The 22,870-nt window shown below is 35.4% G+C and overlaps 3 protein-coding genes across 4 annotated transcripts; 1 reads left to right on the top strand and 2 right to left on the bottom strand.

Moving 5' to 3' along the window:
- The first annotated feature begins 7,090 nt into the window (after window positions 1–7,090).
- Window positions 7,091–8,417, top strand: LOC111900727 (F-box/kelch-repeat protein At2g44130). The gene has a single exon (XM_023896608.3). The coding sequence runs from the start codon at window positions 7,194–7,196 to the stop codon at window positions 8,232–8,234; it is 1,041 nt and encodes a 346-aa protein (XP_023752376.1). The 5' UTR covers window positions 7,091–7,193; the 3' UTR covers window positions 8,235–8,417.
- An 8,113-nt stretch (window positions 8,418–16,530) lies between these two features.
- Window positions 16,531–18,818, bottom strand: LOC111900736 (serine/arginine-rich SC35-like splicing factor SCL33). 2 transcript variants are annotated; one of them, XM_023896615.2, is made up of 6 exons: window positions 18,663–18,818; window positions 17,845–17,989; window positions 17,656–17,733; window positions 17,166–17,330; window positions 16,973–17,092; window positions 16,531–16,736 (listed from the first exon to the last, which is right to left on the bottom strand). In XM_023896615.2, the coding sequence occupies exons 2-6, from the start codon at window positions 17,979–17,981 to the stop codon at window positions 16,649–16,651; spliced, it is 588 nt and encodes a 195-aa protein (XP_023752383.1). In that variant the 5' UTR covers window positions 17,982–17,989; window positions 18,663–18,818; the 3' UTR covers window positions 16,531–16,648. The 2 variants fall into 2 exon arrangements, with proteins under 2 accessions (XP_023752383.1, XP_023752394.1); XM_023896626.2 differs by having other exon boundaries at window positions 18,606–18,670.
- Window positions 18,819–19,379: 561 nt separating this feature from the next.
- Window positions 19,380–21,427, bottom strand: LOC111900756 (mediator of RNA polymerase II transcription subunit 7a). Its single transcript, XM_023896637.2, has 6 exons — window positions 21,267–21,427; window positions 20,453–20,602; window positions 20,291–20,360; window positions 20,045–20,211; window positions 19,878–19,951; window positions 19,380–19,659 (listed from the first exon to the last, which is right to left on the bottom strand). The coding sequence occupies exons 2-6, from the start codon at window positions 20,585–20,587 to the stop codon at window positions 19,599–19,601; spliced, it is 507 nt and encodes a 168-aa protein (XP_023752405.1). The 5' UTR covers window positions 20,588–20,602; window positions 21,267–21,427; the 3' UTR covers window positions 19,380–19,598.
- Window positions 21,428–22,870: the final 1,443 nt, after the last annotated feature.

The following is a 22,870-nucleotide window of genomic DNA, read 5'->3' as shown; positions in this document are numbered from 1 at the left end:
TTGACGTACGCGGAATTTTGCCAAAACCCTGATAAGTGCTTAATGGCTTAAGCACTTAAGCCCAAATTGCAGATCCATCGACCAAATGTGTCTTTGAACCATAAAGTCGCGAACTTTAAGACTTTGGACGTCCAGAAAGCTCTTAACACAAGGTCTTAATGATGGGATTTTATGCATAAGAAACATTCCTATGTGCTCATACAAACCCGAATGCTTGGATCTAGGTTTCACTATTGAACATGCTTTGATTCCAAGACTTACAAACCCTAATCTAGCATATAAACAACATAACTAACATATAGAATCAGATCTAGATGTTTACCTCTTCAATTGTTGGCTTAGATCTTGTATATCTTCTTCTTTTGAGCCTAGAGTCACAAATGCAACTCCTCTAATGGTTCACAAACCCCACAAGCAAGAAAGCAATATGAGAGAGGGAGAGAGAGGCTAGAATTCGGCCTAGGGTACTCTTGGAATCAAGTGGTAGCCGAATTCATGCCCTAGGGGTCATATTTATAGTTACAGATTACTAGGGTTTCACTCTAAACCCTAATGGACAGCTTAACCACAAAGCAGCCCATGGAACCTTCTAGAATAAGGCCCTTGGACGAAAATATGATGGTTACCCATCATAATTTCATTCCCCCTTAAGCCCATTAGGTTTCCTTAACCTAAAACTCAACTATCACACATTTGACAGTTTATACCCCTTTATTCAATTAATCTCTTTTGACCACTAAATTAATTCTTAATTAATTTATGACCAATACTAATTAAATAAATATGATTTCTCCTTTAATATATTATTCTTATAATATATTAATAAATCATAATACTCTCTCTTTCTCCTTAAATTACCTTGTCAAGTTGCTATGGAGAAGGCAACCCAAAAGGACCATGCATAACCGGGTCAAGTACATACCAAATATAGTTACGGGCTTAGACACTATTCCAACACTTAATCCATTAAGACCTTCCTACTCCATGCATGAGACACATTTAGCTATTAGGACATCATTTTTACCACTTAGAACTTCCTCAAGGGCCTGAAAGGACAACTCATCTCGTCCAAATCATATCATGCACCAACTTGGGACTTTTGGGACAAAGAATGGTTCCATAAAGCTAACATTGCAAGATCTATAACATATAAGCATAAAGTTTGAAGCTTTTTACCTTCTGGAGCTTCTATAGCACAAGATAACTTCAGATCCACAAGCTTGCCTTCCTTATCCAACTATTTGATCCAATGCCTTCACCTTAAAGAGCTTAAAACACTCACTAACTCACACTTACACACAAAACTAGGGTTTGGAACGTTTCTGGAATATGGAGGCTAGGAGTGATGAGAGAAAATAAGCCATAAGGATGTTTATATAGCCCCCAACCCTAAATATTAGGGTTTGCATCTGACGCGAGTACGCTTAACATACACAAGTGTACGCCAGTGTACTAAGGCGCGCCCTAGTACGTTTAGTGTACCTTATGTATGCTTAGCGTACTAGCCTTGTCTCCAAAATTGCAACTTTAGCCCTTAGGCTTCTCATGGGTCTACTCTTCTCACAAAATCAAATAATCTGTAACGTATTTTGGGTTCTACTTACTGGCTCCGGCTGATCGTACACTTGCATCCTCCTTTATTATTTTGAAAACCAGTTGAAAAATCATTTTAAAATCCTTGTCCTTAGTTTGAGACTGGAGACACACGAGTGTTTCCTCTAATTCACTCAAACCAAGGCTCTGATACCAACTTGTAACACGCACATAAATCATGCCAAATTTAAACTCTTTAAAACATTTCAAAACCAATAATTATTACAAAACTTGTTTTCAAAATAGTATAGTGTCAGAGTATCCCAAAATCAAATCATAAAACATAAGGAGGTGTACGATCACACCTTCGTCTTCCGGCAATCATCAGAAGTACCTAAAACAAAATCAACAACTGTAAGCCCAAAGCTTAGTGAGTTCCCCCGAAATACCATTGTCATACAACCATAATCATATCATATAAACAAAAAAATGCATAATGAGCCTTCAACCTGACTGGACCCCCTTGCAGGGCCTTCAGCCTATTTGGACCGATCTTCAAACCTTCAGCACGTCTGGACCGCCTCGCAGGGCCTTCAGCCTATCCGGACCGCTTGTCGGGCCTTCGTCCTGACTAGTACGCCCTCCCGGGCCTGTAGTCTATCCATTCTGCCCTGGGTATGTTGGCCTTCAGCACATAATTATCATATGCTAGCATATATAACAGTCATATCGATCCAATAGATCACAAATCATAGCAACATCCTATAATCAGGATACCAACCTAACCGGTCACTAACATAGCATTATCCTATATACCTGGAAACTGGCCTACCAGGTCACTAAGCATATCACCATCCTAACTACCAGGATGCAAATCAATAAGCATATAATGCAATAAACCCGGATACAAATCCAAAAGGGCCAGCATCGGTGCCTTAGACCCTGTTGATATAGTGAGAAGAACCCGCCTCAAAAATGTTGAACTTTAGTGCTAAGATCAAACTCTCTAATCACAGCCATGAACTCCAGCACCTATATTCATTATAGGACCACTTCCATAAATTCCCAATTTACTAAAATACCCACAACGATCAAACTGGTCAACCCTTGGTTAAAATCAAAGTCAACAGTCAAAGTCAACAGTCAAGGTCAACAGTCCATGTTGACCCAACTCGTCGGGTCTTTACAGATTCGAGAAAATGTGAAAACCCTAGTTGACTCGCCGAGTTTCCAAACAACTCATCGAGTCCATGTGTGTCCAAAAGTCGGAAAAACCCTAACTGACTCGTCGATTCATCTCACTGACTCGCTGAGTTCATGCAGAAACCACCAACGGCCAATCTTCATCGGACTCGTCGAGTTAACCATGCAACTCATTGAGTCCCTTCAGTCCATTTCTTATTCAGACGTTTTTAAGCTACCCCAAAGCTCCAAGTTGTAGATCTAGCTTCCTAAGACACAGATTCCATGTAAAGTTGCAAACTTTATGTGTATGTAAGGTCTTATAGGCTTAGAACACCAAAACCAAGTCTAGAATGAGGTTTAGGGCATGGTGAGAGGTCAATACAAGGTAAATTTGATAACTTTATGAATTTGGGACCTAGAGGAGTCCAGATCTGAAGTTACAACTTCACATCATGGCCAATACCCAAAATAACTCCATAACAACCTAGAAATAGCCCTAAACCTAGCATGAAGAGATCTAACTTAGAGAAAAATCAATGTAACGACTTGTTACCTTCCAGATGGTGCCAAGATGAAGTAGAAATCGGATACACAAGCTTCTCCTTGTTCCAAGCTCCTTAGACTTCAAGTCCTCTCCAGAAATTCACCTTCCAAGCTTCTTAACACACAAAATGGAGTAAAATCACGATTAGGGTTTTCTGAGCTCAAGGGGGCGGTAAAGGAGGCTGGTGGAGGCTAATGACCCTTTAAATACAGTGCAGAACCCTGGAAAATAGGGTTTCATTTTCCAGCTCCTACTTGTCGAGTCAGGGTCCTCCGATTCGTCGAGTTGGTCCAATAATCCACGCGGACTAACCCGCCTCTACACGACGAGTTAGGGCAACCAACTCGTCGAGTAGGTCCATAAACATGTATGTAAGGCTTTAAAACTTATACCTGGGAGTCGGGGTGTTACAACCTTTATGGCTCTTTAGTGTAGATCTAGTTAGGGCTTGCTTTTGTGCTTTTTAGGGTCCTTTAAGTCTTGCATGAGAGTATGATCTACTTCATAAGACGAGGATGATAGATCTTAGCATTTTTGAGGTCCCTTGTTCATAAAAATGCAAACTTGATAAATTATTTTGGACCATGCATGAGTTTGGGTGCTTATTATGGATTTTATTGAGTATTGGGTCCCATTAAGGCATGCAAAGGAGTAAAGTTGCCAACTTTACGTGTTAAGCCATCATTTAGGGTTAGATCTGAGTTTGGATTTCGTGTCTTAACCATTAAGAGCTTTTTTTTGGGATTTTGGCCCTCTGTTGAGTACGTTGGGCGTACATAGGAGTACGCTCATCGTAATCCGTGTTTCGTGCATCAACGTCTTGTATTTTGGGTTTCGGTAGTGAGTATATGGTGCGTACTCTTCTAGTACACGAGGCGTACACCCTAGGGTGTCCATTTTGTGCCTTTTGGGGGTTGGGCATGAGATGTTGGACCTGTTTTGGGATGGGTAAAATGGTCGTTTACCCTTTAGAAAGACGGATTATAGATTGGGCCTTGGTTTTAGGGATATTGGTTTAATTATTAATTAAGGTTATATTTATTGTTAGTTGGTGCGAGATTATCCGGTCCAGTGACCCAAGCAGTTATTTGGTTATCAGTAGATTGAGGCGAGTCTCCTCACTGTACCCGTGGGTCGAAAGGCACCAATGTCGCCCCACTATGATATTTTATGCTAGTTTTCTTTGTGACTCTTGCATAGTATGTTGGGCTAGGCCCATTTGTATGTTGGCTAGGATCATTTGTATGTTAGGCTAGGCCCATAGATCAGGAAGGGATAGGCTCATTTGTATGTTAGGCTAGGCCCATAGATCAGGAAGGGCTAGGCCTATTGTATGTTACCTAGGGCGCTAGTTGTCTCTGTGACTCTTGCATTTGTATGATGGGCTAGGCCCATTGGTTTGGTGGGGCTAGGGCCCAAAATGCGGGTTAGGCCCAATGGTATGTATGGTATGTGGTACTTTAGGGAACTCGCTAAGCTTTGTGCTTATGATTTTATGATTATGGTTTCAGGTACTTTCGGTTCGAAAGGGAAGGGCTCGGCTTGATCGCAGCATATCCACCCATGTTTCCGTAATATGATAATTTTGGGATTGTACTGTGATGAATGTTTTGTTATGATATAATTTTAAATGTTTGAATAAAAAGATAACTGATGTTTTGGTTGAATTAAAAATGGAATTTTTACCTCATAATTTTTGGGACGTTACATGTTGCGTCAACGTCTTCATCATAGAGAAGAGTTCCTTACGAGAGATCAAAGCAGAAAGATCTCGATATCCTTGGGATCTTAGATTCCCATGGATAATGATTGGAGAAGTGTTATTCTTCGATGCATTAGAAGTTTTCCTTTAACTAGGGGTCCGCTTGGAGGTGGTGGAAGATTTTTTGAAGCAATAGGAGGAATAAAGGAAAAAGATGAGGTTGATTGCGTAGACATGATTTTTCGAGAATTATGAACACCACTGCCCCATGGTGGACGCTAAATTGTTTTGGTCAAAAATCAATCAGAAGGATATTAACCAAATTGCATGAGAGGATGTGGTGTTGTTATTAATGTGAATATGGAATTGAGATCAAAATAACACAGGTGGTTTACAAGGAAATGTTTTGATCTTTGCTAGGATCTCCGACATAAAACCTTGGGAGGTGATAATGATTACCTGCCTTGTATTATCTTATTGATTTGAATGTAAATTACAGAGATGAGCTTGATGATACGATTACAAATGATAAAGTGAGTACGGGTCTTCGTTTGGATTGATCGGTTTGATCCAATCCAATCAAGTGAATCCAAATTGATTTCGGTTTTCAAAAATAAATCCAAATAGTCCAAACTAAATTCAAATCCGATCCAATTACAATTTGGTTGGATCGGTTTTTATAATTCAGTTTTTAAAAACTAAAACATTTTAAAACGACATATAATTATAATATTACCGAATTTTTCACACGAAGCAAAAACTAATTATTTAGTTACGATTTGAAATTTATAAACAACTATTAAGAAGGTATATTATATTCTAATATTTCATAGATAAAAAACTTTGAGAGAAAATTCATATTAATATTTTTTATTATGTGAAACTTTTTGAACCTATTTCAAAAAATAAATTACAAAATTAATAAATAATTATAGATATATATTAAAAATAAATAAATAATAAATTGTTATTCGGTTTTTTTGGACTATTCGGTTATTATTTTATAAACCATAACCAATCCAAAATAATATTTTGGTTTTGTCGAAAACCAATCTGAATATCCGAACCAAATTGTCCAATCCAAATTGTCCAATTGGACAATTCGGTTTTATCCAAATACTGAACAACCCTAAAAGTGAGTCCAAACGAGTAATGTGTCAGCTAATTGTGTCAATTGTGTCAGTTTTACAAGTGTATTTATGGTCTAGTTTAAGTAACTATAAATCCGAGATTTCTACAATCCTGTTGAACTGGTGTTTGCAAGTGCTTTGACTTGGTTTTTTCGGGTTTTAAGCCTTATTGGAACGTTTCTTCACTGAGAATGAGTCTTATGTTGACTATTGTTGCACATGTAAAAATTAAATAAGAAATATAGTCGCTAAAATTGTTAGGAAATAATAATGACGGTGTTTAGGATCCTGTTGTATGTTCGGGAACCTGCGACTCCTTTAACATCCGAGATTCTGGATATGTTTAAGGATCCTTAGATATTTTAGAGATCTGGAATCCTTGATAGGATTGAGGATGTTGGTCCTAAAACAAATGAAGACTAGCATCTTTGGTGATTTATCCTTGCGTGGTGGATATACAAAGAGAGCATCTACTTGAGTCATTTATCACACTTCATTAACTTTCAATCTCCTATTAAAATCAAAAACTTCAAAGATTATAGTTGTTTTTACGGTTGTTTTAAATTTTTTTTATGTCTTGTATGATAATCGAGTATAAAATGGTTTTATAATTATTTATTTTAAAATATTTTCATTGTTAAACTCGTAGTTTTTAGACTATTTTTAATATAAGCCCAACAATAAGTAGATGGAGTTAGCCTCATGGACAAATATATGAATTTAAGCAAACCATAAGGACCAAAGGAGTAATTTACTATTTAATGGATAACCCTCAAATAATTACGTCGTTGATAAAAAGCCCATTAAACTTTGAAACCCTTATTTCAGTTATTTGTACATGATTTTAAAATTTCAAATATCGCGTAGATACTTTCACCCGACGATCTATCAGTATATGCCACGTGTAAGCATCTTACTGCTAGAGCTCAAGATAGTATGTCACAAGCATCCCTATCTGATTATATACACTCCTTCCTATAAATATCCGAATTCATTAACCGATTTCTTCGTGAAGCTTTTTCCCTCTTCTCTAATCCACCAATTTTCTCCTGAAAATTAATAAATCTGAATAGCAATTTTCCAAAATCATCTCTCTGAAATGGAATCACATCCTGATCTCACCGAATTGATCCCAGGTTTACCTGATGAAATAGCGCTAGAGTGTTTGACTCGTTTGCACTATGGAGCTCACGACGTCGCCTCTCATGTCTGTCAACGGTGGCGTCGCCTGATACAAAACCGGGAATTCTATTACCACCGGAAAAGAAGTGGGTTCACACGGAAAGCTGCTTGTTTTGTCCAATCGCTTCCGATTCACTCTACATCAAATGTTAAACCCGAAAAACAACCGAAATACGGGTTATCGGTTTTCGATCCAATTACAGGTATTTGGGACCAAATCGACCCTGTCCCCAAGTACCCAGACGGATTGCCGTTGTTTTGCCAGGTCACAAGCTCGGAGGGGAAACTAGTGCTGATGGGCGGGTGGAACCCGGTGAGTTGGGAACCCATTCGCGACGTTTTCGTTTACGAGTTCACTACTCGGAGGTGGACTCAACGAGTTAATATGCCATTAACTCGTTCCTTTTTTGCTACCGGCGCGTGTGACGGGAAAGTCTACGTCGCCGGTGGACACGACGAGAGTAAAAACGCTCTGAACAGCGCGTGGGTGTACGATATCTCCGCCAACGAGTGGACCGAGTTAACTCCGATGAGTGAGGAGCGAGACGAGTGCGAAGGAGTGTTCATCGGGTCAGAGTTCTGGGTCGTGAGCGGCTACGAAACCGACAGCCAAGGACGGTTCAAAAGCAGCGCGGATGTTTTCGATACCACCACCGGCACATGGCGGCGCGTGGAGGAAGCTTGGGGAGTGAGTCGGTGCCCTAGGTCATGTGTGGCAGTTGGTCAAAACGGTAATTTCACGTCTTGGGATGAGGTCGAACCGGCGGTTCAAGTCGGGACCTGCGGGGTTGACATTGGGGACTGCTCCGTGGTTACCGGTTCGGCTTACCAAGGAGCACCTCAAGCGGTTTTTGTGATAGAAAAGTCCAACCAAGGGCAAAATGGTAAATTGATAAAGGTGGACGTCCCCGACGAGTTCTCTGGGTTTGTACAGTCGGGTTGCCTCGTCGAGATATAATAGAGCCTTTTTATTTACGTTTTTACCCTTTTCTTTTTTATAATGTATATGTATATATTATATTATATATAGAGAGATCGTTAGTGATTGGATATGAGCAAGATATAGAATGCCATATCTCACGCAATATTATGTAAGTTTTGTAACGTTATATTGTGGCAATCTACTACTTCCTTTACAATATTTCTTAAATGTACAAATTGTTGAAAATTATATATAAAAAAAGTGAGTACTAGTTTATTGGTTGTTTTGTTTATGGTTCCATGAACCTATTGTTTGACACGTTGAATGTTGATTTTGATGTTTTATTAATCATGTATGTGATGAACCAATCAATCAAGGGTTTTGTTGTCTTAGCGAAAATTGAAGTTTATTCTGTTTCTAAACATGTTTGACTTTAACTCTTTTATAAATCGATACATCATACATGTGATTGTTTAATCAACGGTGTCTTGTCTCTTGTATCAAATAAATTTGTGATATGATAGAAACTTATGTATGTAAAACCTACACTTAGTATAATATCTATGCTCATGAAAAGCAATTTAGGATGGGAGTGTAAGTAGTTGCGAAACTAAAATAGAAAACCATGTGATTTTATAATTGGGTTCAACCGATTGGTTCAAGAGAATATCAGGTTCAACATGTATAAAATCAAGTTGGTCTACAACCAACCTGAACCCACCGAAAAGACCGAGCTAAAACGATCATTCTTTAATTTTTTTTATTTACTAAAACAAAATTAAACTTTAAGTAAAACGAGTCTAAACCACGCCTCACTAAACTTCATATTGGGAAACTACTTTCTTCTTGGAGTCATGTGACTCTTTCCTCCTTCATGCCCCCAAATAAGCTATGTATTATGTTGTTTAAAGGCTATTTCTTACTTCTTTTGTCCAACTAATAAAAAAAAATTAGATCCTAAAATTTTCCTATAAAATATATAAATATATTTAAAAAATTAGGTGGATGAACCCACCTATCTTTTTACTTAGATTTGCTCTTGGTGGTAAACACCATGGGTTTGACACGATAATACACACCGTCTCGTATGTATGGCGTGTTCTCTCTCTCTCTCTTCCAAAGTTCCAAACGACTAGTTTTTTAATTTATTTCAAATTTTGAATCTATATAAATCTTAACCAACCTTATTACATAAAAACTAAATTTTGGTACTTATTTAGTAGAGAAAACTTGAAGATATATATATATATATATATATATATATATATATATATATATATATATATATATATATATATATATATATATATATATATATATATTATACAGCACAGAAGAAGAACAATATGTAAGTATGACGAAAATAAAACTATTCTTGAGACATAACAAATAGAGACCGGTAGCGAAGGTATACATGGAAATAAGAGACAAGATATTTAATAGTGGAACGCATAACAAACATTGATTTGTTGGAATATAATTACGAAAGTTCAAAACATTGATTTCAACATGATCCTTTAAATTATTTGGAAAAAGAGTTTTATGAAAGACTTTAGCATGTTGTAATTATTTATTTTTTGTATTTTTAAGTTTTTATGTTTTAATTCTTGCTATGTATATTTTATTCCAATTAATGAACTTTTATGTTTTTATTTAAATTAATTTGCTTAAATAGTTTAAAAAATAAATATAGCATGCATTTTGATCATTCCATGTGTGTAGTAAGAGAATAATAAAGTTATGGTAAAACTGAGATGGAGTTACTGTGACAGGGCAAAAAGGAATGATAATCATGCGATCATTCTCTTCAACCTAATATAACATGAATTATATTGTCTTGGTATGCAGAAAGTCATAAAGAAATACTTTATTTGTTCCAATGAGGCAATGATGTTGATTCGTCTACTGAACAAATATTTATTAGGATTAATATCATTGTTGCTCTACTTGTATAGGTTTCAATCTAGTTTGATAACCAATCAGTTTTTTATCCCTAAACTTCCAATATTTATATTAAAATTTTGAGTAACTTTAATCCATTTTGTGGTGTTAGCAGTTAGCACCATGTCAATAGTGTACACGTACAACAACTTCAAACTTGAAACTTTAATAATATAAGAAAATGACGAAGATATTAATGTTCATAAGCATTTTACCAAAATTAGCTAAATTTTACATGATTTTTTTACCGATAACTACACATTTCATAGAGGGTCATGTGAAATAGGCATGTGTACCGCGATATGAGCATCAGCATGAGCATGGTGGGTAATCTAAAACGTCACCGTTTTTTCTCATTTTCGTAGTTAGCCCTTGTGAAATAAATATCACTAAAAATAGAGTAGTATGATACCCATTTCATAGGGGTCTACAAAACTGGGATGCACATTGTGAAATGAGCACGATGGCTGAGAAACATTAACTTTCTTCGTTTCACAATAGGCTCCATAAAATTTCTGAGGGTGTTTGAGATTTCATTTTGAAATTCAAGAGGACTTTTAAATAAAACGATTTATTGACATATGGTAATAAGAAAATGAGTTTTTTAAGAATTGTTTGGATTAACTATTATGGTAGTAAAGTTAATAAGTTAATAAGTTGTTTTTTTTTTACAAAATTTCATAATTGTTGTCTGTAGTTTGCAAGATATCTCACTTTGAGGACTTTCAAGGAAAACGTCACGCCACCTGTAGCACCCGGTTCCTGGTATGTATTTCATTCAAGTATTATTCCTTTTTTTGGCCAAGGACTCGGCGAGTTGATGGCCCAACTCGTCGAGTAGGAGCGACTTGGACACAGGAGTTTAATAACCTACTCGACGAGTCAGCGTCCAGACTCGACGAGTAGTCCCCGTCTGGATAAAACCCTAATATGAGGGTTTTCACCCTATTTAAACGACCTTATGCAGCCTCCATCGCCCCTTTATGCTCATAAAACACCCCATTTCGAACCCTAATTGTGTTGTGAAAGATCTAAGGGATTTTTAGTGGTTTTAGTGCTTTGTGGTGACAAGAAGGAAGGAAAAACCAAGAGGAATCAAGAGGAGACCAGAAAGAGTCAAGCTTGTGCATCATCTATAGTCCTTGGAAGGTATAAAGTCGACACCTTGCTCCTTCTAGCATTAGATCCCTTTTCGGGAGATTTAGGACTTTTATAAGCCAATCTTGGTGACCAACCATGATTGCAAGCGTGGTTGGAGGTTAAGGCTTCAGATCCAGGCCCCTTAAGGAGTTAGAAGGCAGAAAGGGACTGCCTTTGCATCCATGGAAAGCCCCATGCAACTTAAGAGCTTCTTTTAGGGTCTTTTTAGCTCATAGTCCCACGCATGTACATAAAGTTCGTAACTTTACATGCTAGATCGATCCTAGAAGCCTAGATCTATCTTTTGGTCAAGTGTTGTACATCATAAATCGAGAAATAAGACTTGGTCATTCTCGACTCGGCGGGTCATTCTTGGGACTCGGCGAGTCCATGGCTTGACTTCCCTTTTTTGTTATGGTTCGAAGGAACCCAGTGAGTGTTAGAGTGGTCTTAGAGGGGTCCGGGGGAATGACCCAACGCATTAGACTTAGCCATAGACTTGGGAATCATAGGACTCGGCGAGTGTATGAGTAGACTCGGCGAGTCCAAGGCAATCTCCCAACATTTGAAGATGAACTCGACGAGTTGTTCATACAACTCAACGAGTCAAGGGTAGGACTTGTTCATAGGATGGAGATGAACTCGACGAGTTGTTCATACGACTCGGTGAGTCGGATGAAGGTTCATTCGGGGTAGTTTGAGGGGGAGAACTCGTCGAGTCGTTGCCAAACTCGACGAGTGGAGGCGTGGAGAAGGACAGATGAAGGGATAAGGACTCGACGAGTTGGCGGCCCAACTCGGCGAGTCGAGTCAACTGGAAGTTGACTTTGACTTTGACTTGGTCAGGGGTAAAATAGTCATTTTACCCTAAGAGTAGTTATCAGTGTCTGACTAAGTGTTTTATGGATTTATAGCCAGAGGATCACCGGAGCAGCAATCAGACATTTGTCGATCAGCTTTTCAGCAGCCAGCCTTACGAGATGAGTTACCTTCCAGTAGAAGTGGGTCTAAGGCACCAATGCCGACCCACTAGTAGGATTCGTATGTTAGATGATTGTCTTTTTGATATTCATCTAGGTTTGTTACTACATGATATGTTATGTGTCGATATGATATGACGTTATATGCTAGTAGCAGTAGGGGAGATAGTCCCCAAGATTTCCGGTCGATAGGGCTGAAGGGGGTAGTCATACCCAGTCATGCTAGATATTATATGATTATGTGTTACAGGTTATGTGGTAGTAGTAGAGGGGTGAAATAGTCACTAGTATGCGGTCGAGAGGACCGAAGGGGAGGCCAACACCCAGGTATGCTAGGCGGTATCCGGTCGAGAGGACCGAAGGGGAGGCCAGCACCCAAGTATGCTAGGCAGTATCCGGTCGAGAGGACCGAAAGGGTAGGTAGGGCACCCAGATATCCCTGACAGTATATGTATGTTATGTGATGTATGGTATGCGGTACGGTGGGGGAAATCACTAAGCTTCGTGCTTACAGTTTTCAGTTTTGTTTCAAGTACCTCTTCAGCAAAGGGGAAGGAGCCAGCGCAGTAGCTGCATATCATACACACACACGTTGGATTTACGCATTATGAAATTTTTGGGATCGTACTCTGACATTATTATATTTATGGTTTGGTTTTCAGACATGAGATATTAGTTTTATGAAATGATATGTCTTCACTATGTTTTCTTATGGAAGTTTTATAAATCGTTTAATTAAAAATGAAATTTTTGGACTCAAAATTTGGGATGTTACACCACCGGTCCCTATGGTTTGCAAAATTACATGAAAGGTCCTCCTACCGTTAAATCTAAATTTTCACTTGTTAGATTTTAATGAAAAGACAATTTTACCCTTATACCAAATTTACAGTATACTACAAACCTCAAGGACCATTTGTGTAATTTTGTAAATTTGAAAATTTGTATATATCTAAATTATATATATATATATATATATATATATATATATATATATATATATATGTATATATCACCGTTGATACATAACTAATGGAATCCTTGGAGTATCCCCATTACCTGATAAAAGGATCTTGTCGGTATCTGTATAAATAATCTCTCCCTCGTGTTCGGCTATAACAAGATCCCCTGAATCTAGAGTCACTTGGTCTTCCAATCCAGTTCCAACAATGCACTTCTCGGATTGAGAAAGAGGGACTCCTTGGCGTTGCATGTTAGAACTCATTAAAAGCCCGATTCACATCATTATGCTCGATAAAAGGAATGAGGGAAGCTCCAATAGAAAAATATTGGAAGGAAAAAATACTTCGAAGATGAACGTGTTCCCATGCAATAGTCAAAAATTCTTGACGATATCGAGCTGGAACAACCTGTTCTTCCTAAATACCCTGATTCAAGGCCAAAGAATTTCTTGCCGCTACCATATAGTATTCATCTTTGCCCGGTGATAAATAAAGCATCCGCGCCCTTTTTGATCTCTCAGAATTTGATAACTTTTTTTTTATCTTTTTAATAATTTATTTTCTATTTTTATATATAATTATGGATATTTATGATTTTTTTTAATGTTTTTATTTATTTTGATTCGAGTAAATATACTCTAAAATATTCATACGTTTTATACTTTTTGAAAAATGTCAAAAAAAAAAGTTATCAAATTGATGAAAAATAAAATGAAACAACGAAAAAAAATAAAAATATGAAAAAACTAAAAAATAATACGAAAAAAAGTTGAAAACAAAATAATACGAAAAAATTTTAATAAAATCAAAAATAAATAAAAAACTGTAAAATGTATTAATATATTAGAGTATATGAGAATTTTGGTGTTTGAGTTTTTGTTTTTTGTTTTTTTATTTTTCAATACTTGAATCAAAATAAATAAAAACAATAGAATAATAATAAATAAATAAAATTATCTAAAAAAAATAGAAAACAAAAGGTGAAATAATGATAATGATAAATATAAACATAAAGTTGCTTAAGATATTGTTTATTGAATTTAAGTTTATTTACTTGAATCAATATATATATATATATATATATATATATATATATATATATATATATATAATTTCAAATTTACAAAATTGTACAAATAGTCTTTGAGGTTTGTAGTATAATACAAATTTGGTACAAGAGTAAAATAGTCTTTTTCATTAAAATCTAATAGCAAAAAAGTTAGATTTAACGGCAGGAGAACCTTTCATGTAATTCTGCAAACCACATGCACCGGTGGCGGGTGGCATGACGTTTTCCTTGATAATCCTCAAAATGAAATATTTTTTAAACCATAGTGACAAATTATGAAATTTCGTCTTTCTTTTTAAATGTTTGTTTTATCTTATACATATTTTAAGGGGATTTTGTCTTTTACAACTAAAAAAATTATAAAGAGTTTATAAATTTAAAAATCTTAACTTATGAAATCTTTTTTTATTTTTGAATGAGAAGTTTTTTAAGAGTAATTCTCATATTAACAAACATTTTTTTTTACTGTTTTTTTTTTAAACTCAATAAATCAATAAATTGTTTTTAGAAATCTCAAACAGTCACTTAAAACGGGTAGCCATTTTGAAGGGTCCACTGTAAAACGGGAAAATCCATAAAACAAGGACGCTTTTGAGCCACTCATTTGAGAGCTAGTCCCGATTTCACAACCCCTGCCCCGTTACAAACTATGGAATGGATGGCTATTGTAGAAATTAGGTAATTTTTGTAAAAAAAAAAATTACAAAAATAGCTACTTTACCATTTCACTGATTAAATTCAACCTTTCGACACCGTTTAATATATCAGACTTACCATTTTAAATAAAATAAATTAATAAACCTGTTGTCTTAAATTATTGAGTGATCACTAGATTAATAGCATGAAATGTCTCTTGCGGATAACGTTACAAACGACTTTATAATAACCAACGAAAAAATCAAATACTTCTAGAAACTAGTCGACGTTTACATCCGCCCATTTCCAATCCTCACAAACAAACAGTAAACAAATGCGAATAAAAGATAAAGTGGGCAGTGGGCACAACGAGTTGACATCTCAATTATTCATAAATAAATAAATTTCAAAAAAAAGGTACAACATAAATTAAATAGACATAAATCCCCGCGAATCTTATCCGTATGTCTTATCCTCTATTATGACTGAAATATAACACCTCAAAGAGTATGTTTAACATATTAAATTATAATACAAGACAAGATTGTGTAGCTTTCTAAGTACGTATTATGAGGAATTTTATATCGCCACATATTATTTTATTGCAATTTTTTTCGTGCCAAATATGGCCGTATGAGTGAAGAAAGCAATGCGTGAGCTAAGCTAATACACTTTAGGCGAGCTAACGAACATTGAAGGTTTCGGAAGGTTTGGCAAAGAACCCACCAAATTTAAAAGATAAATAAATAAATAAAAAGAAAACCAGTTAGCTATTTGTGAGATTAGTTTTCGATAAAAATATATAAAAAAAAACATTGTGTTTTGATTATTTTTATGTTTAAGCTGTTATGTTTGTAGTTTAACTATTTGACAATTTTTCTATATCGACCGTTTATTATAATATGCCATAGCATATGTTAAAATGGTTATAATTGTAACTTTTGTCAAAATTTAGTTTTTGTAGAATGTTTAATGTTAAAATTTTCAATAAAACCAACAAAATTTTATGTTATTAGCCTACTTAGCAAACTAATTGATATATATATATATATATATATATATATATATATATATATATATATATATATATATATATATATATATATATATATATATATATATATATATATAACCAAAAAAAAAAAAAAAAAAAAAAAAAAAAAAAAAAAAAAAAAAAAAAGCTAACTAGTCGATGAAAATGGCATTTTTAAAATTAACCGATAGAGTTAAAATATATAAAATAATATAAAAACAGTTTTTTATATAATAAAAAATATATTTGGAAGAAATTAAAAAAAAAAAAAAATCAATAAGTTTGTTAAAACGCTAGTTTGAGTGTCTTATAAGCTATTTTTTAGTTTGCGAAATAAAATTTGAAAGATCATTACATGTAAAAATAACAAAATTGTCAAACTTAATAGGCTTCTCCGGAAATATAATGGTTAAATCATAAATCATCAAAATATATAAATGCTTTTACCAGCCTTTTTTGTGTCCTTTGAAATTAAATCTGTACTACTGAAATGATGGGAAAAAAAGATGCGGATATGATAGTTGTGGCACATCTTAAATGTCTTCTACAATTTCGAAGAGACAGAAATAAGTTTGAAACAAGTAAATATCTAGATGCATATATTATATCAAGTTGTTCACGCAAAATCAACATCCAGATTCCATAACGGAATTTGTTAATCCAGAAATTAAGACTCTGTTAATTGTCAACTAATAACCTTCGGGACTCCTGGAACCATATGGAGACCTTGAATAAGACCTGTATCTGTCCCTGTAGCTTCGGTCTCGTGAGATTGACCTATTCCATATCCAAACACATCAACTCATTAAACAGTTAATGTCAATTTCTCAATAATCACAACCATCTATTATTATACATGTTGCGTTTTAATTGGGTAGACATGTATCTATTCTGTCCTACGTGGCAGAGATTATCATTGTGTTCACATGCCACTACGTGACAAAAATAAAAAATAACATTCAAAATTTAAATCTGTCCTACGTGTCAAGATCATAACACATTAAACTGCTTACCTTGAGTAATGATGACGGCGTCTAGGAGGAGAATGGTGATATGATCTGCCACGTGGCGGGGAACGAGAATAACGGTTGAAAGAAGAAGAAGAAGACACTCTACGATCATAAGATCGTCCCCTGTATTCATCATATTCAGACATCAATTTTCATTGCCTAAATAAATAAATATTAATATTAATAATTTTATTACCTAAAACGTTCTCTTGCTCTCATGTCTGAAGGCTTCTTCCTATTTTCTTCAGCAAACACAACTGTCAGCTCCCTACCAAGAAGAATCTGACCATCCATTTGATATTTGGCTTCTGCAGCATCTTCTGGGTCAAGAAATTGAACAAAACCAAATCCACGTGGCTCTCTGTAAATAAATATCATAGAATTAAAAAACATATGTAGCATCAAAAGTATAAATGGTAAGTAAAACCCCAAAATATAATGTTTTTGATTTGTAATTCGCTCAATATCCGGCAAAAGCTTGAGCCAAATATTTTCATCAAAAACGAATGCTAACCTTACATACAGTGAAGGTTTTAATGTGAAATTGAACTTCTTCACAATGTTTTATATAACCAACTTTCTTCAGTCTTCATGTACACAAAATCATCTTGATATAATCTTTTTAACTTCATTTGTCTTCAACGCTTGTAATAAACAAACCAGTTTTCAGTTAAGACTATGCTCACCCTGTATAGTAGTCGCGTGGCAAGTAAACGTCTTTCAGAGGGCCAAACTCTCCAAATGGCACACGAAGATCTTCTGGTCTGCAAACAATGAGTTTGTGAAATGAGTGATGATCAAAAAACAATATATAGAATGATTATTTGTTTATATTTCAAATATTAATCACAAAAAGAAAGAATGTTGGAACGAACCTACAATCAAGGCGAAGGTTGCGAACCAATAGGCTAGTAGGAAGATCTCTAGCATGACGCTTTGGGCTAGGGCTTCGATTCCTTCTGCTATGGTACCTTGGTGGTGAAGGGCTGTAGCTGTAACTTCTACCCCTCATTCTTCACCCTGTAGCCAATATATGTTAAAGAATGTTGATTGTAATGACTGATGAACTACAATTACCTCATAATCCTCAATTTAGTGTTTTTAAAACACTAAAATCTAATCTGCAATGTAATGGACCTAAAACAGCAATCAGCAAGCATGAAAAGAGATAGATGCGGTTGATCTAACAAAAATCATTGTGAAATAAACAAAGAGCGAATACAAGCGTAAAAATTCAGCAAACGCGAAGGCGAATAGCAAGGATGAAAAGATTGATACATTCGAGGTAATAACTATGAGAATCAATACGTGAGGATGAAACTGAAAGAGGGAATAGATGCATAAATTTACGAAACGCTAAAACCGAATAATTACAAGTATGAATAGATTGATGTATTTCGAGTATAAACTAGGAACAAAAATAGCGATTGATCTAACAAAAATTTTGATGAGGAACTGCAAACAAGATCCAAATCATATAAGACTAAACTACGAAGAAATCAGAGAAATACCTACAGATTATAATCACACGGTGATCACGATAACGGTTAATTAATAGAAACATTTCATCGGATTATCAGAACATATCAACATACACAAAATTGCAATTAAATTCCAAATGTGAGAAAATACATACGCTTAAAAATAAATCACCAGCTACGTACAACTATGACGAAGAACATTACAACAATACCTGCAGCAAAATCGATCGAGCTATATCCGTGCCTTAATCCGCAGCGATTCAACTTGATTAAATTTCACGCAACAGAGTTTTTTAGGGTCAGCTTTGTCTCCAGAAACTTCTAAGGTTCTACGTGGCTTAAACTTAGACGATATGCCTATTTTTACCCCTTGAATGTCAACTCCTGGCAGTTATAGTCCACCAAGTTTCGATATCATCAATTTAGACACTCAAAAATACGCTAATGATAAATCACCCCGATTTAATCTCCATCATAGGCAATCTAACCACATGATCATAAATTCATACTAACCTAATGATAATACCATTGGAACAAAGTGAAGTTCAACATCATCCAATTAATATATTTTTACATTATAAATATCTACGGAAAGAATATGAAAGTATGCACAACTTGGTCTTTTGCATAGCTCAAATATTCGAATAATCCTCAAATCGCATACTTCTTCTAAGATCACCATGAAATGATGACACATGTCATATTTCGATAAAATTAATTATATTTTTGGATATTTGTCATAATTAGAAAGATATTTAATTTCTCTTACATTTATCATAAGACTTTAGATGAATGTCAGACTGGTATTAATGAAACAAAAACTGTAAATTTCATCACACCCAAAAAGATAGAACCACTTGATCTACGCAAAAAATATAAATGTCCTCGTCCTCATCATCAAACATACAACCACTAGAACTCCACCTGTCTTACCATGTCTCAACATCTTTTGTAATTAAACAGATAATGAGAAACAAAATTAGGGTTTAACATTAAATATGCTCGGTTTCTTTTTCTAAAATGTACTCTACTATAATAAAAATAAAGACTCATGTGAAACATTTACAACCATAGAAATCTTAGGTGCTAGTTCACAAAAAAAAAAAAAATACTCCACTTCTTGATTTGGTAGTTAAACATTCATATTTTTATTGTCCCTCCAATGTCCCAAGTGCCTCCTTGAGAAGTCTTTGTGCTTCTTCTCTCCTCCTACAAAAGGCAAACATAAAAATAAGACTATGAGAAAAATTATCGCGACACAATATAATGGAATACTTCATTTGAAAAATCATTTTATTCATATAAACATTTCTTAAACTAAGAGTCTATTTGGTTGGATGGAATGGAATAAGCCATTCCATTCCATTCCTTCACCGATTCCATCATACCAAACACTAAGTGTTGACATAAAATGATACAAAACATGCCTTTTGATGTCCTCCACAGCTTGCTTTCGTCTTTGTATCTGAAGTTCAAGTATGTGAATAAGAGTCGCTCTCGCCTGAAAAAAGGGGTATTTTGGGTATTTAAGTAAATTGGTATTGAAATAATAACAAATTAAGTAAATTAAAATTTTAATCAGACATAATTCTACCTGATGTGGCCTTAACGAATTAAGAAGGTGATGCAAATTCTTGAATATAAGAGAAATATCTTCCACTCTCCTTGCATATTGTGATGGCCTCTCTATCAAAACATCAGCTAACTCCAATATATGCAGCTGCAGTTCCCTATTTAGCGACCTCAATTCCTTCTTGAAATCTATAAAATTAATTCAATTAATAGAAAATGCAAATACCAATTATGGAAAAATCAGAAAGAAAATGGAACTATAACATACCAACATTTGGGCCTTTTGGGTACAGCTGGCGAACACCCTGATCCTCCAAACTTGGCAATACATCGTCAGTCTACAAACAAAATTAATATATAAAAGAATCAAATTTGACAATGTGTATAATGAAAAATATAATATTTGAGTAAGTATAGAAGATGAGCTTACAGTGTAATTGGCACCATATAAGAGGTAAGTTCCTTGAATAGGAGGGGGAGGTTCTGGAGCAGAGGTGGGGTCTTGTTCATAATCTTTGTAGAGTCTGTAATATGGTGGAGGAGGTGGATAAGTTGCTGTTGCCATTTACAATAGGTTTTCCTGAAATAAAAATGTCAATTAAAACTTAGGAGAACCCTATAAACATCACAACAATCAATAACTCAAATATAAGCGCAGGTATACATGTCCTAAAAACAATAATTCAATCTTCTGTCAAGTGATTATGGATAGACTTAAATACATTAAATGTATCCCGAATGTCAATTAAGTTGACAAGAAGATATCAGTTTCTAAAGCCTACATGAGCATCCATGATCCATCATACATACTGCATCGAATTATCCAAAAATACATGATTCTGCAGGCATTGATATGTCTGCTGTTCTAAATCAGATATGGGATCAAAATCTGATTAGTTGATATAGATGTTCGCCAAAGTGCAACTAATAAACATTAGACAGAAACTCATGAAAAGTATCGAATTTCCTAGTTAAAAGCATCATATTTGAAGATCAGTTAGTCAGAAATTCAACCAACTGGCTTCCATTATTGAATTATTTTTTTCTCTGACAGTTGGTGTATAGAACTAGAACAAAGCAAGACAATGTACAGATTAGGTCAAACTCAAAATCGAGGTACTGTTGCAGATTAATCAACAAATCAGTATAAGGTGGTGCCAAAATACAGGAAAAGGGAAAAAATTACGTTCGAGGTACTGTTGTAGATTAGGTCAAAATCGAAATCGAAATAGAAATAGACGTACCGTCGGGGACGAGGGGAAGAGATCGGCGCAGAGGAGTTGAAGGCGGAGAGGCGCTGCTGGTCGACGGCAATGGTAGGTCTGATGGCCGGCTAATGGTGGAGGAAGAAGGTGTCCGTCGATGTTGAAGGAGGAGCTGGAGGCAGTTTTTATGTTCAGAGCATTTCCGATGGTTGAGTTATAAAAGAAAAATCAAAATTTCATTAATTTTAGAGTAAATTACAAGATTGGTCCTTAATGTTTAAGGTAATTTGCGTAATTGGATCCTAACATTTTTTTTTAACTCGTACACACCCCATAGTATGTTTATGTTGTGTGGCTAGTCCATGCCCTATATAAAAAGACTATTTTTTCATTGTTAATTCCTTTTTTATTTAATTTATTTCTTATAACTATTAATATTGTTATAACAATACAATAGGTCCCACAATACAATAGGTCCCACCTCTGTAACAACCCAAAACCAGGAGAAAATTTTTCATTTTTAAATAAGGTTTACAATCATAAGTTCGATTCCAAAATTCATTACATAATCATCATCATATAAAATCATTAGAGTGATAATAACAATAAATGCGGAAAATCGTGGGGAGTGAATGATGTGTCATCAAGTCGGGTCATTCCATTTAGAACCGGAAGTATCTGAAACCACAATACAAATTGTAAGCAATAGCTTAGTGAGTTTTCCCAAAAATATCACATAGCAAACATATAATTGGGCCATGCCTTGGGGTATAATCCAACCCAAGTAGCAAGTATGGGCCCCACCCTACGGCCTCGCCTTGGGGTATAATCCAACTCCATCATGTCATAATAGGCCCCGCCCTAGGGTATATTTCAACACGTACATTTCACACTAGGCCTGCCCTGGGGTATATTTCAACCCGTCATACCATATTGGTGTAACACCCGATTCCAAGGAATAAATTTAAAGCTTTTATGCTCACATTTTTAGACCTACTCGGCGAGTTGGCTGCTCCAACTTGTCGTGTAGAAGTTGATCATGACGTGTGGATTATGGAGCCTACTCGACGAGTTGGAGGGGCCAACTCGACGAGTTGAGGTTGTTTAGTGAAAACCTTAATTTTTGGGGTTTTGCACCCTATTTAAAGAACTTATAACTCGTTGTAGCCTCCCTCATCGTCATTTCAACCAGAGAAAACCCTATATCGAGCTTGGTACCTTCTTGTGTGTGTGTTTGAGAGCTTAGAAGGTGGCTGTTGAGGAGTTTTGGAAGGAAACTTGAAGATTGAGAAGCTTGGATCAAGAAGATGGTTGTAGATCCATCATTTACTGTGTATTGGCGATCAAACTGAGGAATAAAGTTAACACCTTGACTTCTTGATGCTTAGATCTTATATCGGGAGTGTTTATGGCCATTTTTGGGACATTATGGAGTCACTCTCGGGTTTGAGCTTGTCACAAGGACATGGTTTCAGATCTAGACTCCTCTAGGCTCCCATAGTCATAAAGTCATCAACTTTATCAAGCTTTGCCCCTTCTCCATACCCTAGACCTTTTTTGAGCTTAATTTTGGGTGTTTTTGCCTTATGAGGCCTTGCATGCACGTAAGATTAACAACTTTACGCGATGACTTCGTCCTAGGA

Source organism: Lactuca sativa, chromosome 1, assembly GCF_002870075.4.
Source record: "Lactuca sativa cultivar Salinas chromosome 1, Lsat_Salinas_v11, whole genome shotgun sequence".
Classification (NCBI taxonomy): domain Eukaryota; kingdom Viridiplantae; phylum Streptophyta; class Magnoliopsida; order Asterales; family Asteraceae; genus Lactuca; species Lactuca sativa.
Note: the sequence above shows the minus strand (reverse complement) of the source record. Positions and strands in the feature narration are given on the sequence as shown.

Bases quoted from the DNA above. Each gene is read 5' to 3' on its own strand.
- LOC111900736 (XM_023896615.2), bottom strand. From the start codon at position 17,981: ATGAGGGGTAGAAGTTACAGCTACAGCCCTTCACCACCAAGGTACCAT. The intron at 17,734-17,844 runs GTTCGTTCCAAC...CATTGTTTGCAG, and splicing joins AACCTTCGCCTTGATTGTAG to ACCAGAAGATCTTCGTGTGC. The intron at 16,737-16,972 runs GTAAGCAGTTTA...GATATGGAATAG, and splicing joins CGCCGTCATCATTACTCAAG to GTCAATCTCACGAGACCGAA.
- LOC111900756 (XM_023896637.2), bottom strand. From the start codon at position 20,587: ATGGCAACAGCAACTTATCCACCTCCTCCACCATATTACAGACTCTAC. The intron at 20,361-20,452 runs GTAAGCTCATCT...TTTTGTTTGTAG, and splicing joins TATATGGTGCCAATTACACT to ACTGACGATGTATTGCCAAG. The intron at 19,952-20,044 runs GTAGAATTATGT...CCCTTTTTTCAG, and splicing joins ATTCGTTAAGGCCACATCAG to GCGAGAGCGACTCTTATTCA.
- LOC111900727 (XM_023896608.3), top strand. From the start codon at position 7,194: ATGGAATCACATCCTGATCTCACCGAATTGATCCCAGGTTTACCTGAT.